Source organism: Delphinus delphis, chromosome 8 (assembly GCF_949987515.2).
Source record: "Delphinus delphis chromosome 8, mDelDel1.2, whole genome shotgun sequence".
NCBI classification, from domain to species: domain Eukaryota; kingdom Metazoa; phylum Chordata; class Mammalia; order Artiodactyla; family Delphinidae; genus Delphinus; species Delphinus delphis.
This window is the reverse complement of record NC_082690.1, coordinates 57,273,696-57,290,859: the sequence shown is the minus strand read 5'-3', so window position 1 is coordinate 57,290,859 and position 17,164 is coordinate 57,273,696. Positions and strand designations below refer to the sequence as shown.

At 54.7% G+C, this 17,164-nt stretch overlaps 1 protein-coding gene across 1 annotated transcript in view; it reads left to right on the top strand.

The window, feature by feature from the left end:
- The first annotated feature begins 2,048 nt into the window (after nucleotides 1-2,048).
- UVRAG (UV radiation resistance associated) overlaps nucleotides 2,049-17,164 on the top strand; it is a 363,917-nt gene continuing 348,801 nt past the window's right edge. The window contains 2 exon segments of the mRNA XM_060018254.1: nucleotides 2,049-2,604; nucleotides 16,944-17,072. Coding sequence (XP_059874237.1) covers nucleotides 2,049-2,604; nucleotides 16,944-17,072 — 685 coding nt within the window.

The window sequence follows — 17,164 nt, the reverse complement described above, 5'->3', positions numbered from 1 at the left end:
TCCTCAATGTCTGATTACCATCTGTGTCCCAATGAGAGCCGGGCCCAGGAAGGTGCACAGGAAAAATGTGCTGAAGTAGATGAACCTGGGATCTGAATGTTTCAAAGGGGACTTGGTCTTGATCCAAAGTCTTGCCATTTCAGTAGCTTACTTTCATAGCACAGTGGTGACACCCTTCTACATTCTGTGGTTTCATTTGCTCCTCAAATATGGGATAAGAACCGTCACCTCCATTTCATGATGCAGAAACTAAAACCTGGGCTGGGAAGATGACTTGCCCGAGGACACACTGCAAGTCAATGGGACAGGAAAGGCCAGAATGCAGGCCTCCTGCCTCCCAGCCCAAGCTCTGCCCCTTAGATCATACTATGAGGGGAGTGGGTGAGCCATGAGTTCTAGCCCCAGGCCTCCTCCACAGGAGACCCTTCTGGAGAAGGCACAAGCCACACACTGACTTGGGGTCCTTCCAGGCCAGTAGGAGTCTTGCTTCCAAGGGGACCCAAAACACCTCTGGGGAGAGGACTGAAGAATTCATGGCACCTTCAGCATCCACCTTGTTGCACTGCTCTTTCCCCAGAAATACATCACACCTGTCCCAACCTCCCAGCCTTCGCACATACCAGACCCCTATGTCCCCTGCAAACCTGGAAGCCACTAGCTTTACCTCAGTTTCCTAAAAGGCACCAAGCTCTTTTCAGCATCAGAGCCTCACCACATGCTGGTCTCTCTATCTGGAATGCTTTTCCTTCTACTCAGCCAACTCATGCCTCGGGGCTCCATGACTTTTTCTCAAGGTTTACTCCTATGGCCTTGAGTGGGTTGAACAAATGGCAGTGTTTCTAGGTCCCATCAGTGGCATTTGTCACATGCTGCCTTGGAACTGTGACTTCTGACAAGAAGAGATGGTAAAGACTTCAATGGCAGAGACTCCCTCTCCTCTTATGCTGTGAGCCCACACCCAGTTTGCTCAAGCTGTCCCCAAGGAATCCGTCTCTTCACTCACATGCTTTTTGCCCACACACCTCCCTTTACCCTCCACATCCAATAATTCATTCCACCACATTCCAGTAGATCTCACCTCCTCCTGCACTTTTCTCCAGACCAGGCTTCTTTCCATCCTTCCACCACCATCCGAGCTCAGGGATCATTCTCTCTCACCTGGGTCCCTCCCGCAGGCTCCTCACTGCCCCCTAGCCTCTAGCCTCTCCCCACACTATGGCTGAAGGATTCTTAAAAACATAGGTGACCACTGGCATTTCCCTACTCGAAGCTATACCCCCTAATGTCTCAAGAGTGGCAGTCAAGAACCTTCCTAAGATCTAGTCCCAGTCTCATATCCCACAGCTGCCTGGGCTCCAGATACTGCAGGTGCCCTAACCCTGCCCCAAACATGCTGCCTTTTCTAAGACTTTATGCCTTACCCCTACACCCTCCGTCGTCTACAAAACTACTCATCAAAGGGCAATGAAAATAATTTTGGAACACTTTCTACGTACCTGGCACTATACTATTTTTTTCACTTTACCTCATTTAGTTCTCAAAGCACATCACAAAATAAGTGTTATTGTTCCCATTGTACAGATATGGAAACTGAGGTTCAAGAAAGGGAGGGCCAGAACTGGGCTCCGGGTTTGCCTGATTCCAGCTCTGCTGTGCACTAATCTCTCTGGGAAGTTCACCCAGCCCCCGGCCCGCAGCCCAATGAAAGGACCTCTCTCCTCTTGGTCTATAGCCAGAGGTTTCTCTCTTGCCCTAGCATTGCTGCCAGCATCCGTATGGCTGCCTCTCACTAACGTGAGCACCCCCAGGGCAGGGCCGAGACTGACTGGTTTGGGTCCCCAGCACTCAGCAGTGTATAGATTCTCGGCGAAGTTTCTACAGAAACAGATGGAAAAGTAGAGGCAGCGTGAGGGCTTCAGGAGCCCACCCCTACCTAACTAAGCCCGATACAACCACCAATCAGAGGCGGGACCTCAGCATCTGTGGCCAAGGCGAGGCCTTGCCCAGAGGAAAACACAAACCCACGCCCGGCCCCGCCTGTCCTGCCCATGCCGGGGCTCCCGGCCCAAGTTCCTGCTGGCGGGCTGCACCAACCGCCGCGGGGGTGCGGCGAGGGGCGGGCGGAGGGAGCGGCAGGAATAACCAGGCAGCCCCTTGCAAGGAGGACTCGGCTTCGCGGGCCGCCCACCCGCGCCGAGCAGGGGCCTCCGAGCAGCTCTCCTGCGCCAAGCCGAGCCCGGCGCTCCCCCATCCCAACGCAGCTGGTGCGGCAGAGGTTGGAACAGCCGACCCCGCCCCTGCCGCGTCGGCCCCGCCCCCTTATGAGGTTACAAAGTGCCGCGCGCCGAGCCGCGGGCGCAGTGGCCGTGGCCGTGGCCGTGGCCAAGGCTCCAATTTCGGCCGCTGCTCGGGCCCGTCTGGCCGCCCACCCCCCGCTCCCCGGGCCGTAGCCACCCCCGCGCTCCCGTGCTCGGCGCGAAGCCCTGGCCCAGGCGGCCGGGGCACGGGCCAGGGGCGCGGGGTCAGGCGGCTTCACGCGGAGCCCCGACTGCACCGGCTTCGCCATGAAGACCCTCATAGCCGCCTACTCCGGGGTCCTGCGAGGTGAGCATCGGGCCCAGCTGACTGGAGGGAGAGCTTTGACTGAGAAACCGTGCTGTCCCGTGAGAGCTCTCGGAGCTGGGCTAAGGGTCTGGGACATGAGCTGTTACAGCCCAGGGTCTGCAGGGCCTTGCGGGCTTTCTCCTGGGGCAGTGCAGCTGCCAGAAGGTTTTCAGGAAAGGATGTGATGAAAGGCTCTAAGGCAGGCAGGAGTGTGTTGGTAAGGTGGCGGCACGTTGCTGGAGGACAGGCCGCTATGGGGGCCGAGGTCCCAACCCCTTTCTTTTCTTTTTGGGATGGTTTGCCGCCCTCTCCCCCACCATCACTACCATTCTTCCCCCCAACTCACCTGGGTCTGAGATGAGGTTAGAATAATGGTTACCGGGTCTGATCCAGGCAACCTGGCATGGTAGTCATGTGGGCGCATTCTCCACTCTGGCACTCATCGATTTTGGGGACCTCTGTTACATCACTTCTCTTTCTCTAGCCTGTGAGATGGAGTGATAGCTGAGAACTCCTCTCCAAGCCCCAGCATTGCTCCTGGCCCCTGGCAGTTCCCACCCTCTCTCCTCACCTGGTGGATTAAGCTGTGAGGCACTGGATGGGGCAGAGCGGCAAGGGTTTTGCAATACCCTGAAGCAGCCACCAGACAAGGAACATGCCTGGCTGGGACAGGTGTGCTCGCACTGTCTCCTTCCTCACACCCATTCTTCAGCCCAGGCTTGGGAGCCCACTCAGCAGCAACTGTGAGCCTGGCACACTTAGAAGGTGGGGCAGAGGACCCTGGGTGCCCTCCAGTGTGGCCCGGGCCCCTGTTCCACCGGTGTGCAACTGAGGCCCTCCGTGAATCAGGGGCAGAGTGGAGATCAAACTCCAGAGCTTTGCCCCCTCAAGGAAGAGCATCCCTTCCATGTCCCCCACCTCTCACCTGTACTTGGAGAAACTGAGATGGGAGGAGGCATGACCCACCCAACCCACCTTAACAGGTGCCTTGGCCAGGGGATTAAATACAAATCCAGGAGAGCCTGGGACATTCTCACAGCTGTCCTGGTCTTGCTTGAATCCTCCCTCCCTCCACCTAAGTCTTTATTCTGCTTGCTGAACCTCTCCTACTTAGGATTTTTCTTCAGTAACTAATAGTAGCCTACTCGACCCATCTTCATTATAAAAATAAAACATATGAATTATTGGAATTTTGAAAAATATAGAAAAACAGGAAGAAAATTTAAAACTGCTGGTTAATTGACTATCCAAAAATAGCTTCCTAAGAGCATTTTAGTATATTTCTTTATAGTTTTATTTGTACACATTATTTAGATAAAGTTCAAAGCGTGATGTAGATATAGTTCTGAATCCTGTTTTCTCCCTCTTAATGTTAAATCATGAGTATTTCCTTCTGGTACTCCAAATCACTTATAATATTCTAGTGGCTGCCAGGTAAGCACCCTGGAGCTGTATCACAGGTTAACCGTGTCTGGGGCATTGGCGTTGTTCCCCGTGTGACTGTTGGTGTGATTATCTGCCCCTCTTGGTCTGGGTGCTGCTCGTTGCCCTTGGAGAGGTACCGAGCTGCTGTCACCATCTTCGGCACAAGCAGCCTGAGCTGCCCCAGACACCCAGCCCTACAGCCTCTGACAGCCCCTTCTCTAACTTTAAAGAGCTTGTCTGTTCACTGTGCCATTTAATGCCCATAACAGGGGAAGGAAGGGACCTAGCCATGTTCATGCTTTTGAAAATGCTTTTGTCTCCAGAGAATGGGATAGGGATGCTCTCTGTGGTGGTCCTTCCTGGAGATCCCCTTCCCTCACCTCTGCTGTCCACAGGCTGTGAGCTCTATCTTCCAGGAGCAGGCGACCCTGACCTCCTCATTTTTGACCTAGGATTTGTAGTTCAGGAGGACTTCCAGTGAATGATTTTGACCAAGTCACTTACTATCCTGTCAGGAGCATTTCTCCATGTTGTTATCAGGTCTTGAAAACATTAAAAAAAGAAAAAAACTGGCTGCAAACCGTTCCATCATGGGATGTAGCAAGGGCTGGTATGAAATGCAAACCAATTACTTTAGGTGTCTGGGCTCCGCTTTGGTGAAAGACTTGGGTGGGGAAGGGAGAGAGTTGAAGGAAATCTTGTGTTATCTGGCATCTCCATTAGACCTGCTTTCTACATCCTTGGTCTTTGAAGACACTCCCCAGTGGCCTGGTTTGCCTCTGCCAGTGAGGTCCCATTGTTGGGAGGTGGTGAACACCCTGTTGGTGGTGGTATTCAAGGAGACCCATGGCTTCTGTGAAGGGAATACCTGTGATGGGTGAGATTGAAATAGATACCTTGGTGTCTGGTTTCTTGACCAAAAGCAAAGGCCAGCTGTGGGTGCATGGGTAGGTGGGTGTGTGCTGGAAGTGTCGGGGAGACAGGCGTCTCTGTTGGTATCTTCTAATATCTGAAGGATTTACCTGTGCCAGGGGTGGAGAATGCAGAGTTAGTCATATTCGCATCCCTGCCTTTGCCCCTGGATGTGAGGCTCTTCAGGTCAAAGCCCTCTGGTGCCTGCCTCTATCCCCAGGGTTCACCACAGGACCCAGCACGAAATGGTGGCAGCCCAGTAAAATCCTGAGCTGATTTGCTCTGTGAGGCTCCGAAAAGCAAGGCCAGGAACAGGGGTGGCATCATGGGGGGCAGATTTGATGTAATGGAGGAATCCTTTCTGATAGCTATTGAGGATTGCAACAGGTTTGGTGTGGGTGGGGATGGAGCTCTCCCATCACTGGGAGTGTGCAAGCAGGAACTTGGTAGGAGGTGGAACTAAGAGGCTGGATTGTTGGAGGCTAACTCTGGAACTCAGGATTGACAGTCACCTAACCCAGTCCTAAATCATAGGATGAGAACATCATTCTCATGTCCCTCCCTCTCCCAATTCTTTATAGCTTTCTTTCCTTGCATACACCACTTCCCCAAATGCACAAACGCCACTTTGGGGCTATCTGCGCTACTGAGGGCTCTTCTGGGCTGGGAAAGGAGAGCCAAGAGTAATATTTTATTAGCAGCCTAGGTGATTCACTAGCCAGTGTGGAAATCCTGCCACACCCCCATCCTCCCACCCCTGATTTCAGCAACAAGTACTTGAGTCATAAAATCAAAGCTCTCTGGGAACGCTGCATCTGGCACGGCCCTCACATGACAGATGGGACACTGAGGGGCCCAGAGAGAAGGGACTGGACCAGGGTTATCAAAGCCAGGGTTAGAACCCAGATCCATCTCCCAGTCGTTGGCCACCTTAAACCAAGAGAGAAGTGTGGTGAAGCCGTGAAGGGCTGCGTGCAGGGCTCTCGCCACTGTAGGTGGTCGTTTCTTGAATGAGTGTAGGTTGCTCCCAGACCATGATGGGAGTGGCAGATCACCCCTTCCCAAGCTTTTTCAGGAAGCTCCCCCAGCTTGCCTTGATGAGTACATGCACCACGAGCCCCAGAGTTTTGAGGCCAGGGGAACAGCCAATTGCCCCTCATCGTACTCCAAACCTTCCAAACTCCTCCTTGTGGCCGTGGAGCCCCCTGTGAGCAGTCCTCCCGGCCTCACAACCTCGTCTCCTACCATGTCGTGCTCTAGAACTGCCAGGGGTCTTCCAGTTCCCCCAGCATTCCCACCAGTTCAGTCCTACCTCAGGGCCTTTGCATGTGCTGCCCTCTGCCCAGGTCACTGCATGGCTGGCTTCCAACCATTCAGTCTCCTCTCAGAGGCCTTCTCTGACCACACCATCTGGAGAGCCGCCCCATCTTGTTTTATTTTTTATAGCCCCTCTCATTACCTAAATTCTCATGTGTACTTATCTGTTTAGGTGATTGTCTCCCCCAGAAGAATGTCAGCCCTTTGGGAACAGGGACCCTGTCTGTCTTTCTCAGTGTTTGTCCCAGCATTTAGCACAGTGCCTGGTGTATAGTAGGTGCTCAGTAAATATTTGTTGAATGAATGAATCATTAATGGGACCTCAGCCCTCCTGAGCACTGCTCCTTCCTCTTGGCAGGAAGCCCTGCTTTTTGCTTCAGTGTGATTTCTCAATTCTTCCTCAGGCCTCCTCTGTGCCCACCCGTGCTGGGTGCTGGGCCTGCAGCTGTTCCCTGCTCTGGAGACACCACAGTCTCACGAGGAGCCGGTTCCAGGGCTGAGTGCTGAGGGCAGGGGGCTCACCACAGTTTCCCCCATTACTCCAGGGCTTAGAAGCCAGAGAGCCAGGATTCCAGCCCTGGCTTCACTTCTGCTCTGGGTATCTCACTCCCCCTAAATGGAAAATAGGATCAGAAAATCTCAAACTCTCAAGGATGTGAGGGTTTAGGTTAACACGAATGGAAAGCGCTTTGTAAACTAACTTGTGACTCGCCTGTTAGTCCTTGTCATTCATTTTGTGTGACACGTGCAACAGCCTCCAACACTATGGAGAGTGGCAGACTCAGCTCTGGGACATCCAGGAAGGCTTCTCACAGTGGGGACTCGCGTGTGGGCCCTTCAGTTTATTCATGGAGCACCTCTGTGTGTCAGACTCTGTGCTGCACACAGGTCAATCCATGGTCCCTGCCTTTGAGGAAGTGAGACTAGGGGGATGACAGTGCACAGTGGTCCACATAGTGAAAGGGGAAGGAAGCACGGGTGGAGGCCTGGAGGTGAGGGTTAGGCAGCTAAATCATCTTGGGGTCAGGGGAGGCTTGCCGGAAGAGGCGACAGTCAAGCTGAATATTGAAAGATGAACAGGTGTTACCAAGACAGGCAAGAACCTTCAGGTACAGGGACCAGAATAAATAGAGACATGAGATTTGTGTGGGAGGGAAAGTCTGACTGCAGGGTCTCTGGGCTACCAACCTGAGCTGAGGTCCTGGTGTGCTGAGAGACACGGGAGATAGAGGTTGCTGTATCCAGGCCTGGGGTGGCTCGCCTATGCCCTTTGCAGGGGCTGGGGGTGGAGATTTGAGAGCTGCTGGGAGAGGCCCCTGGTGCACAGAGCTTCTTGGCCTCCACCACTTCTGGAGCCTCCTGGGTGTGGAGTTGCTGCTGGCAGTTTTGGGGGTTTAGGGCTACGAGTCTCAGTATCCTCATCTATAGAACGGGCAAATGCATGATAAGAATATCTGCCCAGGTTATGGTGCAGACCCAAGGAAGCTGAACACACAAACCCTTTGGGCAAATCGACAGAAGCAGGAAATGTGAATTCATTTCACTATTAGAGCAGATTTAGTGGCCAGGAGGCTCACCCTGCATCTGCTTCCCGTGTGACCTTGGGCAAGACCCTGCCCTCTCGGGGCCTCAGCCTCCTCGTCTGTACAGTAAGGAGGGCTGCATAAGGCAGCCCCCTTGGGTTCATTCCAGCTCTGCTGCAGAAGTGTGATTCTGATCATGCCCCTGACGGCTGTGGGATCCTGGGGGTCAACCTCCTACTCATTCTTGTCCCCAACTTGTCCTTGTGAAAATGGGCTCATGTCCTGCTTGGGGCCCAGGTAAGTGCCCCAGAAGAACCTAGCTCCCCACACTTGCCCATGTATTGTGATAAGGGCCTATTTTGAGGACTCCTTGGTGGTGACATACCCACAAGCTGGTGGTGTTGCCATGGCAACCCCTCCCACTTCAGTAGCTATTTTTTTGATGTGTCAGAAGGTGGGGTAGTAGAGAAAGCAGGCCATTGGGGTCCTCAGCAGTCACCTCCAGGGTCCTCCAGGGACACCTTTGGGTCAGATGTCCCAGTGGGCCCTGTTTTAAGGACACCTAATTTGCTTTAAGGTTACCTACTTAAAGAACACCTAACCCTTAAAGGGGAGATTATTAGTCTTTCGAGAAAAGAAATCACCAGTGGATTGGGACCAGGTGAATGGCTGGCTAGTTGCCTCGGGGCCCTTAGCCACCATCTGAAGCTGGTGGAGGGAATGGAAGGGGTGGGCAGCAATTTTCCCTGCTTTCAGGATGGAGCCCAGGACTCCTCAGCCTGGCATTTCCAGTCCTCCATGGCTCACTCCCCCTGCATGTTCTCGACTAGCTTCACCCATTCACACGGTTGCTATGCTTCAACCTGGTTGAACTATTTGCAGTTAATTCCTCAAAGTTGTGCGCTCTCTCCCTTCCAGGCCTTTTCCAGTGCCATTTGTGGGACTCCAGTACCTGGGGTCCTGACCCTGCACCCCCCTCCTGTCAGCCTGGCAAACTTACTCATCCTTTACATCTCACCTGACCCATCCATGACAGCATCCTCCAGGCCAGTTGGGTACCTCCCGTGGATTCCCCGGCCCTGGCTTACCCTCTGTGCCTCGTTGTTCACAGCCCTGTCTCCCCAGCCATAGCTGAGGTGGGCAGCCCCGGGGCGGAGCTCTTCCTCCTACAAGAGCCCAAGAAGCAGAGGCAGGGCAGGGTGGCAGCTCCCACCCTAGAGCAGCGCCTAGCCTGGCCTGTGAAGGATACTCAGAAAGTACTCGCTGAATGAATGTTAATGTTTGGCCTCCACCCTTCTCTCCCTCCTTCTGGAACCTTCCACCATTGCCCCTGCCTTTAATCGTGATCCCTCCAGCTAGAGGAGACCTTTCCCTCCTGATTCCCCAGAAAGTTCCCGTTTGACCCTCTGCCGTGGCACAGGTCCATCATCTCTGTTCTTGTCCAGGCCCTGTTTATTCATCGCAGGTCCCTCGAGCATCCTGTTGGCAAACATTGACCAAGCATCTGCTCTGTGCCTGACCCCATGCTGGGCACAGGGACCCAGATGAGCAAATGCACACTCGCTCCCAGAATGAGAAAGGCTGAGTGCAGGGTGAGGTGGGGCACATGGGGTGGGGGAGGAGGGCTTCCCCGAGGAAGAATCGGCCAGGAAGGATGAGGCCCATCTCTGACGGACCAGCTTTCAGGGCCTGGTAGGTACCCAGTAAGTGTGAGCTCAGTGACTGAGCAGATTGGGCCTGGAGGTGACAGGACTGTGTTTGAAGGGATGGCAGGCAGGGCCAAGAGTGTAGGGAGACTTCCTCGAGGGAAGAGTGGTCTGGCTGAGCATGTGGTAGGGCAGAGAACGGGCACAGCTTCGTGTGCAGGGCTAGTTGGAGCCCAACCCAAGGCTGGGCCTCTGAGATCAACAGGCATGACCCTGCAGAGCCATGACTGTCCCCCATCATCACACGTGAGGACTCCTGCTGAAAGGTGCTTGGTGGGGAGGGGACCCGGAAGAGAGCTTGCCTCTGGCCTTGAAGATGTGGCATTTCTTTGGCACTTGGACTAGCTTCCTGGACCTCAAAGGGTCTGCCAGGAGTCAGAATGTCCATCTCTCTGCCTCTGGCTCCCCTATCCACCTGGGCCCAGCCCTCTGGAGTAGCTTGGGGCGACTTCTTACTGTCCACTTGGTAGCTGCTGGACCAGGGCAGAGCTTAGGTCGGGCTGGGCCCAGGTGTGGCATCCTTGGGGCTGCAGATGTGAGCAAGGCGACTCCCCCACTTGGGAACCTGTGGCGGCCGTCCACATCCCTGTGACCTCTCTGGCACCTTTCTAGCTCTCTACCAGAGGTGCCAGACGCTGTTTGCCCCTTTGCCATAAGTTGTTTGGATTCCTCCCAACAATTCTGGATCATAACAAAGGAGGATGCCGAGTCTTCGACAGGGGAAGTGACTTTCAGGGTCTCACACTAAATAATAGTCAGAGCCAGGGTTTGAATCCTAAGTCTACTGAGGCCAGTGCCTCTGCCCCAAGGCAAGGCAGGGGTTGTGAAACCCACTAGACAGGAGAGGAAACCCAGGCTTACTTGGTAATTACCCCCCATTCACCCGGGTCTTTACTTTTTATGATACTCTTGCCTATACATCATCTCATTTAATTCTCCCAAGAATCTGGCAAGGTAGGTATTAGTCCCATTGTACAGACGAGGAAACTGAGGCTTGCACAGGAAGTGACTCACCAAGGCTGCACTTCCTGCGAGTTGGAGGTCAGGTTCTCCTGATGCCCGTCGGCCTGTCCTCTGCACCTTCTCCAGGCTGGTGAGCCCCTTCCCAGGATGCCAGTAGCTAAGGAGGGTAGAGGAGGCAGTGTGGGCCACCCAGAGGCCTGACCCAAGAATGTCATGTGTGCTCCAGTGTCCCCGTGGAGGGGAGTCAGCCTTGCTCCATGCCTCCCCTCCACAGGGGAGGATCCTCTTGCCTATCCCTCTAGCTTATTTTTCTTCATAGCTCTCATCACTGCCTGATGTTACATCCTACATTTATGTGTCGGTGCTTTGTCTCTCCCTCAGTAGAATTTAAGCCCCCTAACAGGTGAGAGTTGACCTGCTGGGTTCACTGCTCTCTCCCCGGTGGCTGGCACAGTGCTGGGCACCTCAGAAGTGCTCCATGCTTATCCCTGTCCCCACCCACCTCCTCCAGGAGCCTACTTTGGGCTGCTTGAGCCCTTTCCATCTTTCCTATTCTCAGCATCTGTTTTGGGTAAATGTGAACCCCCGTTCCTGGGTCACTGAACATTCTGGGTTTGGGCCTGCCTCTTTGTAACTCCGTCTGAGTCTCTATTCCGGCAGTTGCCCCCAACCCCGAGTGCCCACTTTCCTCCTCTTTGCCTCCCAGATCTTGTCTTCCAGGCCCTGCTGAGGCCTCGCCACCTCCTTGGAGCCTCCCGGGCCAATGCCCCCACTCTGCTCCCTCTCCTCGTAACACACAACCTCATGAGCACACACATCTTGAAAAACTTTGTGTTTGCTCATCAATTCCCCTCCCACTCTGGTCAGTGGTAAAAGCCATGACGAGAGCTAATCACCTAACAGGTGTCAGTCACCTAAGAGTTGCCAAATGGACCTACATGCATTTTTTATTTTTATTTATTTTTTTTACCTTCCCAACCCCCCTGACAGGTAGGGGTTCTTACCTTCACTTTACAGATGAGAAACTAAAGCTGAGAGGGGCTAAGTGACTTGCCCCAGGTCACAGAGTTATGCAGGGCCAGGGCTGGCCCAGGGCCCTTTCTCAGATTATGGGGACTGGGGCTCAGACGCTGCCCCCTCAAGCCTGTGCGAGAGGAAGCCCTGGTTGCATCAGTCCTGGATGCGGCCTGGTCACTTTACCATCAGATGTTGGGCAAAGAGGCGATACACACCCATCCCCACCTGCCATGAAACTTGGGACATGGTTGGGACAGAGAGGCAGCCCTCCCTTCTCCAGGGGTGTGTTCCTGAAGTCGGGGTGTAGACTGGCTTGTGTAGTGGGGACCAGCCCTCAAGAGCCTGGCATCATGGAAATGATGAGGGACTCAGAACTCAAATGCCTGCCGAGAGTCCTGGCTCCCCTATACCCTGACCTCAAGCAAGTGGCTTAACATCTTTTGGCCTCACCTTGCCTCAGTTTCCATCTCTGTAAAATGGGGCTGCCCATCCCTGCCTGTCTACCTTCCCGGAGAGTGCTGTGGGGCAGGGAAGCTCTGTATAGACATGGGGGCAGGGGGTTCCTCTCTGGGGGTAAGAGAGCTGCTCTGGGCCTCTCTGGCAGCTCCACTCCCTCTGCCCTCCCCAAGTCCAGGAGCAAAGGAGCCGTATAAAATAAATGGTGAAATCAGTGGTGCCCTGGAGCAGCTATTTGGATTGGTTACTGCCAGTTTCTCTTCATAGAATGAGTCAAGTTACTCTGTGGCCTGTCTCGTCTTCCTTCATGAAAATAAGACATCTGTAGGAAGTGGATTCTGTTCTTATCGTGGGGTGAGGGAAACTCATGCTCAGAGAGGGCGAGAGAGGCTCACTCCCCCACCCCATCTCTGGGGTCCTCAGTGATAGGGCTGGGGGCCTTCCTGTCAGGCAGCTCAGTGTGACCTGGGCATCCAGGCCTTCAGCTGCCTCTGGGACTTCGGCATTTGTTGATTCATGCAATAAACCCCTATGAGCTCCTTCTCTCGCCAGCCTGGCTGAGCTCTGGGCACATGGATGAATCAGGTACCAGCCCTGGAACCCAGGAGACGCTGGCCAAGGAGGATGACCAAGGAAATAGACACTGGCTGCAGTGGGACCGGCGCTGAGAGGGTGCGGAGAGAGTGCAGTGTGCTGGCGGAGGCTGGGGGAGGGGTGACGAGAGAGCAGATTGGAGCTGAGACTTGGCCAGGCTGTGGCTCCCTGCTGGTCACACCCAGGACTTGAGGACAGTCAGGCTGGGTATGAAGGTAGTGGCAGTGGCGACATCTGATTGTAGCACTGGCATCTCTTACCAGCTTCTGCAGGACCTCTCCCAGCCAAAACTGGGGCAGAGGAGATGCTGACAGCTGAGTGGTGAGGTCTGGCAATGACCTGGGGGTGCCCAGCTGAAGCCCCACTTCCCATCTGCCGAGCAGCTGTACCAGGGCTATTGCAGGGTGGTGAGCCTCTAGGTGGTATCCTCAGGAGGGTGGACACCAGAATCCAAGCAGTCAGAGAGATCATAAAATTCATCCTCCCCACCACCGTTTTATATATGGGGAAACCAAAGCCCAGAGAGGTGAAGTGACTTGGCCAAGGTGACACAGGAGTTGGTGGTACAAATGGGACTGGAACCCCAAGGCCTGCTGCCATTTAACTTACTGCACAAGATGCCTGCTCCTCTAGAGGAAAATAGGTCATGCATTTTCTCCTGTCGCCTCCCAGCCTTCCCCCACTTTCTTTTGGGGAGAAGAGAGAAGGAACGTGGGGAGACCTGCAGCACAGGGACAGAACGCAGGCCTAGAAGTTAGGCCTGAATTGAGTCCAACTTTGCCACCCTCTGGCCAAGTGACCTTGGCTGTGTCACTTCCCTGAGCCTTTATCACCATCAAAATGGCAGTGATGATGCCAAACTCACAGGACTGGTGAGGAACCAGAGTGCCTATGGAAGTGCACTGGAGGCCCTGAAGCTGCATGGGCCATGCGGGCCGCCTACCTGTCACCCAGCCCTACAGAGAGAGAGCCAGGGGTTGGGGAGGGGGGCCTGAGGATCAGCCGGAGCAGAGACCTGCTCGTCCTTTTGCTCAGCAAACCTTGCTGAGTGTTGACTCTGGGCCAGGCTCCGAGAGGCCACTGGGAACCAAGCCATGGATCAGACCCAGGCCCTTGGGCAGCTCCCAGTGTGATGGGAGAGCGGACTTGTAATCAGCAGTCGGTACCAGGTGAGGGGCTGTGGGAACCTGGAAGGGGGACTCCAGTCCTCTCTTATTTCTCTGTTCTGCTGGCCTCTCCCAACTTCATCTACTGACAGTTTCTCTCCAAGAGGGGTGGGGGCTGGTGAGATGGCCCTAGAGGGTTCCACGCTTGCATGGGCCTTAGAGCTGATAATCCCAGAGAAGGAAAGGTGACCTCTCTCCAAAGGCTCGCCTGTTTGGGTTTTGAAGGACGAGCTGCCTTATCTCATTGTTGGGGGTCATCAGGTGGGCAAGGCAAGGAGCGGCTTTCTAGGCAGGGGAGCAATGACTGGATATTTCTTAGATCCACAGGGGGCTTCCACTGGACCTGGGGTTCAGCATCCTGGGCAGGCCAGCTCCCAGGGCTGGGCTCTGTGGTCAGCCAGGTCGGGATGGTCTGGCCAGGAGGCAGCCGAGTGGGCCCAGGCCTGAAGGACACAGAGGGGCAGCACCCTCCCAGCCTCCCCCTCCAGGCAGCCCCCTCACTGTGCTGCCCACAGGAACACCTGCCACTCCTCAGTGGACTTTGCATTTCCTAGTTGGTTGCAGCACGGGCTATGGGCAGTAGTTCGGCCGAGGCAGGGAGGACAGACTGGGGAGTGTGGGAAAAGCCTAGCTCTGGCCAAGCTGCCCCGGGGCTTGTGGGAGCCCTTCAGGCCTTCTCCTTCTGTGTGGATAATAGGGTGACGGTTGAATAAGACAGTCTACATTTCCTGCACCCTGACTTTAGCTAATTGTGAGAGACCTGTAATAGCAGATGGACTTGGATTAGGAAACAAGGAAGAATTTTCCAGTTGTTTCAGTGGGGGATGTGTCACCAATGTGGACTTACTCTGCGTACCCCACCTCCAAAGCAGGAGAGCTCCATGTAGTGAGTGCGACCAGCTCGTTGGTCCTGACCCAAAGGCAGGGGCTAGACAGCCCTTTCTCTGAGCACTCCTTAGACATTCCTCAAGCACTCTTTGGGGTCCTGTTTGCAGTAGGAAGTGGTCAGATGAGATGATGTCTGATGCCTTTCCTTCCATCACCTTTTTTCCCCTGCCCAGTAGAAGGTGGAGGCCCCCAGCTCCTCCCTGCATCCTTCCCCCACCCCAAGCTTACCCTACCTAAGACTTTGGACTGAGTGTCCTGTTAAAATGCAGATTTTGGTTCAGTAGATCCAGGCTGGGGCCCTGCGTTTCTAAACAGCTCCGAGACCAGACTCTGAGTAGGAAGGTGCTGGAGAACATTCTATCCTCTCTGCAGCCAAGGCACCCAGCCTGCCCCAGACCCAGGGCAGGGACTCGTCTACCATGGCCCCTGCTTCCCTTCATCCCGCACATTCCCAGTGGCTAGGGAATGACTTGGCAGGCCGGCCCTTGGATTGGGGTTCAGGCCTATGCCTGACCTTACTTCCCTCCCGCCTGTACTCCCCCAGTACACTCTCCCCACTTCTGAGCACAGGCCACCCTTGGACCTGCTGTACCCTGAGCAGGGGGCAGGGATCCTGGGTTCTGGCCCTGGCTAGGTAACCCTAGACAAGTCACTGCTCCTGTCCTCAGCGTCCCCAAATGTTCAGTTGGGCTGTACCAGATGACCCCAGAGGGCCCTCGGCCTCCAGGATGGGGTGTTGGAAAAGTGTGAAGGTAGAAACGGCTGTGATGGTAGGATATTTACGTAGAGGGCGAAGGAGCAGTTATGCGCTAAACCCCTGGCATGCCTGTGTAGCTCAGCCTATCATCTGCTTGGGTGAGTTCACATACTTCCACCTCCGCCCCAGGTGTCCTGTGGAGCGGCAGATGCTGCTGGGCACCCAGTATGTGCCATGCCCTGGGGATGTGGCTGTGCGCCCTCGAGGTCTTGCCTGAAGTCGCATAGCGAGTGGAGCCACGGTTGGCGCTGGGATCTGACGCTTCTGCCGTGCCAAGCCCCCTCCTTTTGCTCCATTAGACCAGGTGAAGGGGACAGGACTGATGTGTCTGCCTTGAGGCCTGGTGTTATTTACATGCTTCCCGAAAGTCAAAGTAATTGTTAACTTTCGGCAGATGAGGGTTGTGTCCCTTTCTAATCTCTGCTGTAACCTTGTTGAAATACAGATTTTGAAGAAACACAAGGGCTTGAGTGTAAGCCCTTATACCGCTCGCCCTCCCACTTCCGCAGTAGGCCAGGGAGAAAGGTCACGAGACCCTCAAGGACAAGATTGTGACTCAGCGGGGGGCCTGGCAGAGTGGGTCGTGTGAAGGAATGTTTGACCGGCACACGGTAGGTAGGCACTCGGTGAAGATGTGCTGAGCAAAGGACGTGCAGTTGGGGCTCAGCACATGTGGAGGTTTGAAGGGGGGCACTCCTTTGGCCCAGCTGCCGGAGGGAATGGGCTATGTCAGGAGCCTCGCCCATGCTCTTCCCCAGCGCTGCCTCTCCTGCAATCGCCAGGCTTTCCGGTCCCTCTGCCCATCAGCCGCTGGAGTCCAGGGCGTCATCCTGGGGCCACGGCCACAGAGCCAATTAACTGGGCACATCTTGTCCTAACTTATAGGCTCGGCACTTGCTTGGTAGCAAACAGAGTTGCAGCCCTCAGCGTTCCGAAGCTCACTGGCCACTGGAAGCAGGGCTTCCTGGCTGGTTCCTCTCTGGGCCCCGAGCTTTGGGCACTGAGATGAAGCTCAAAGTGTGCATCCCTCTGAAGGTGGTATCAGTGGCGTTGGCGGTGGGGCAGGAGGGCTCAGCTCACTGGGAAAGGGTATTAGTCCTGGAGATACAGGGGTGGGGCGTGGGTCAAGGATTGGGGGTGCGCAAAGTACACTTGGAGGAAAAAAACATTGCAGGTTGGATGTTGGCCCTCTGTCCTTGGCCTCACAGACACAGAGAGCAAAGATTAAATATTTGTACTAGATCCAGATAAAGGATAAAGACAGGAGTTTGATTGGGGTGAAGGGGAGGGAAGAAAACTGGCAACTATGGCAAGCCTCCCCCTAGCCTCTTTGGATACCCTGTTTGTTCTCCAAAATGACCCTTTGAGGGGGGACATCATTCCCGTTGGGTATATATAGAAACTGGGGCACAGGGAAGCAAAGCATGTGAACAGCCCAGAATTATCAATACAAAACTGTTGTGTGGCAGGGCTGGGATGTGAGTCCAGATCTGTCTGATGTGTTGGCCCGTGCGCCTCTCATGTCTAGGAAGGTGTCTGTGGGAGATGGCTTGATGATGGGGACTCTGAGGCTGGAGGGAAGGGTGAACAGGCTGACATCTCTCTTCTGTCGCAGGCACTGGCTCCAGCATCCTCTCCGCCCTCCAGGACCTCTTCTCCATCACTTGTCTCAATAGGTCCAAGGTGGAAAAGCAGCTACAGGTCATCTCGGTACTCCAGTGGGTCCTGTCTTTCCTCATGCTGGGTAAGCCGGGGCTTAGAGGGTGAGGGCAGGCAGGGGCCACCTCCCCAGCAGATGTTGGAGAGGTGAGGGGTAAAAGCATCCTCCCACCTCCC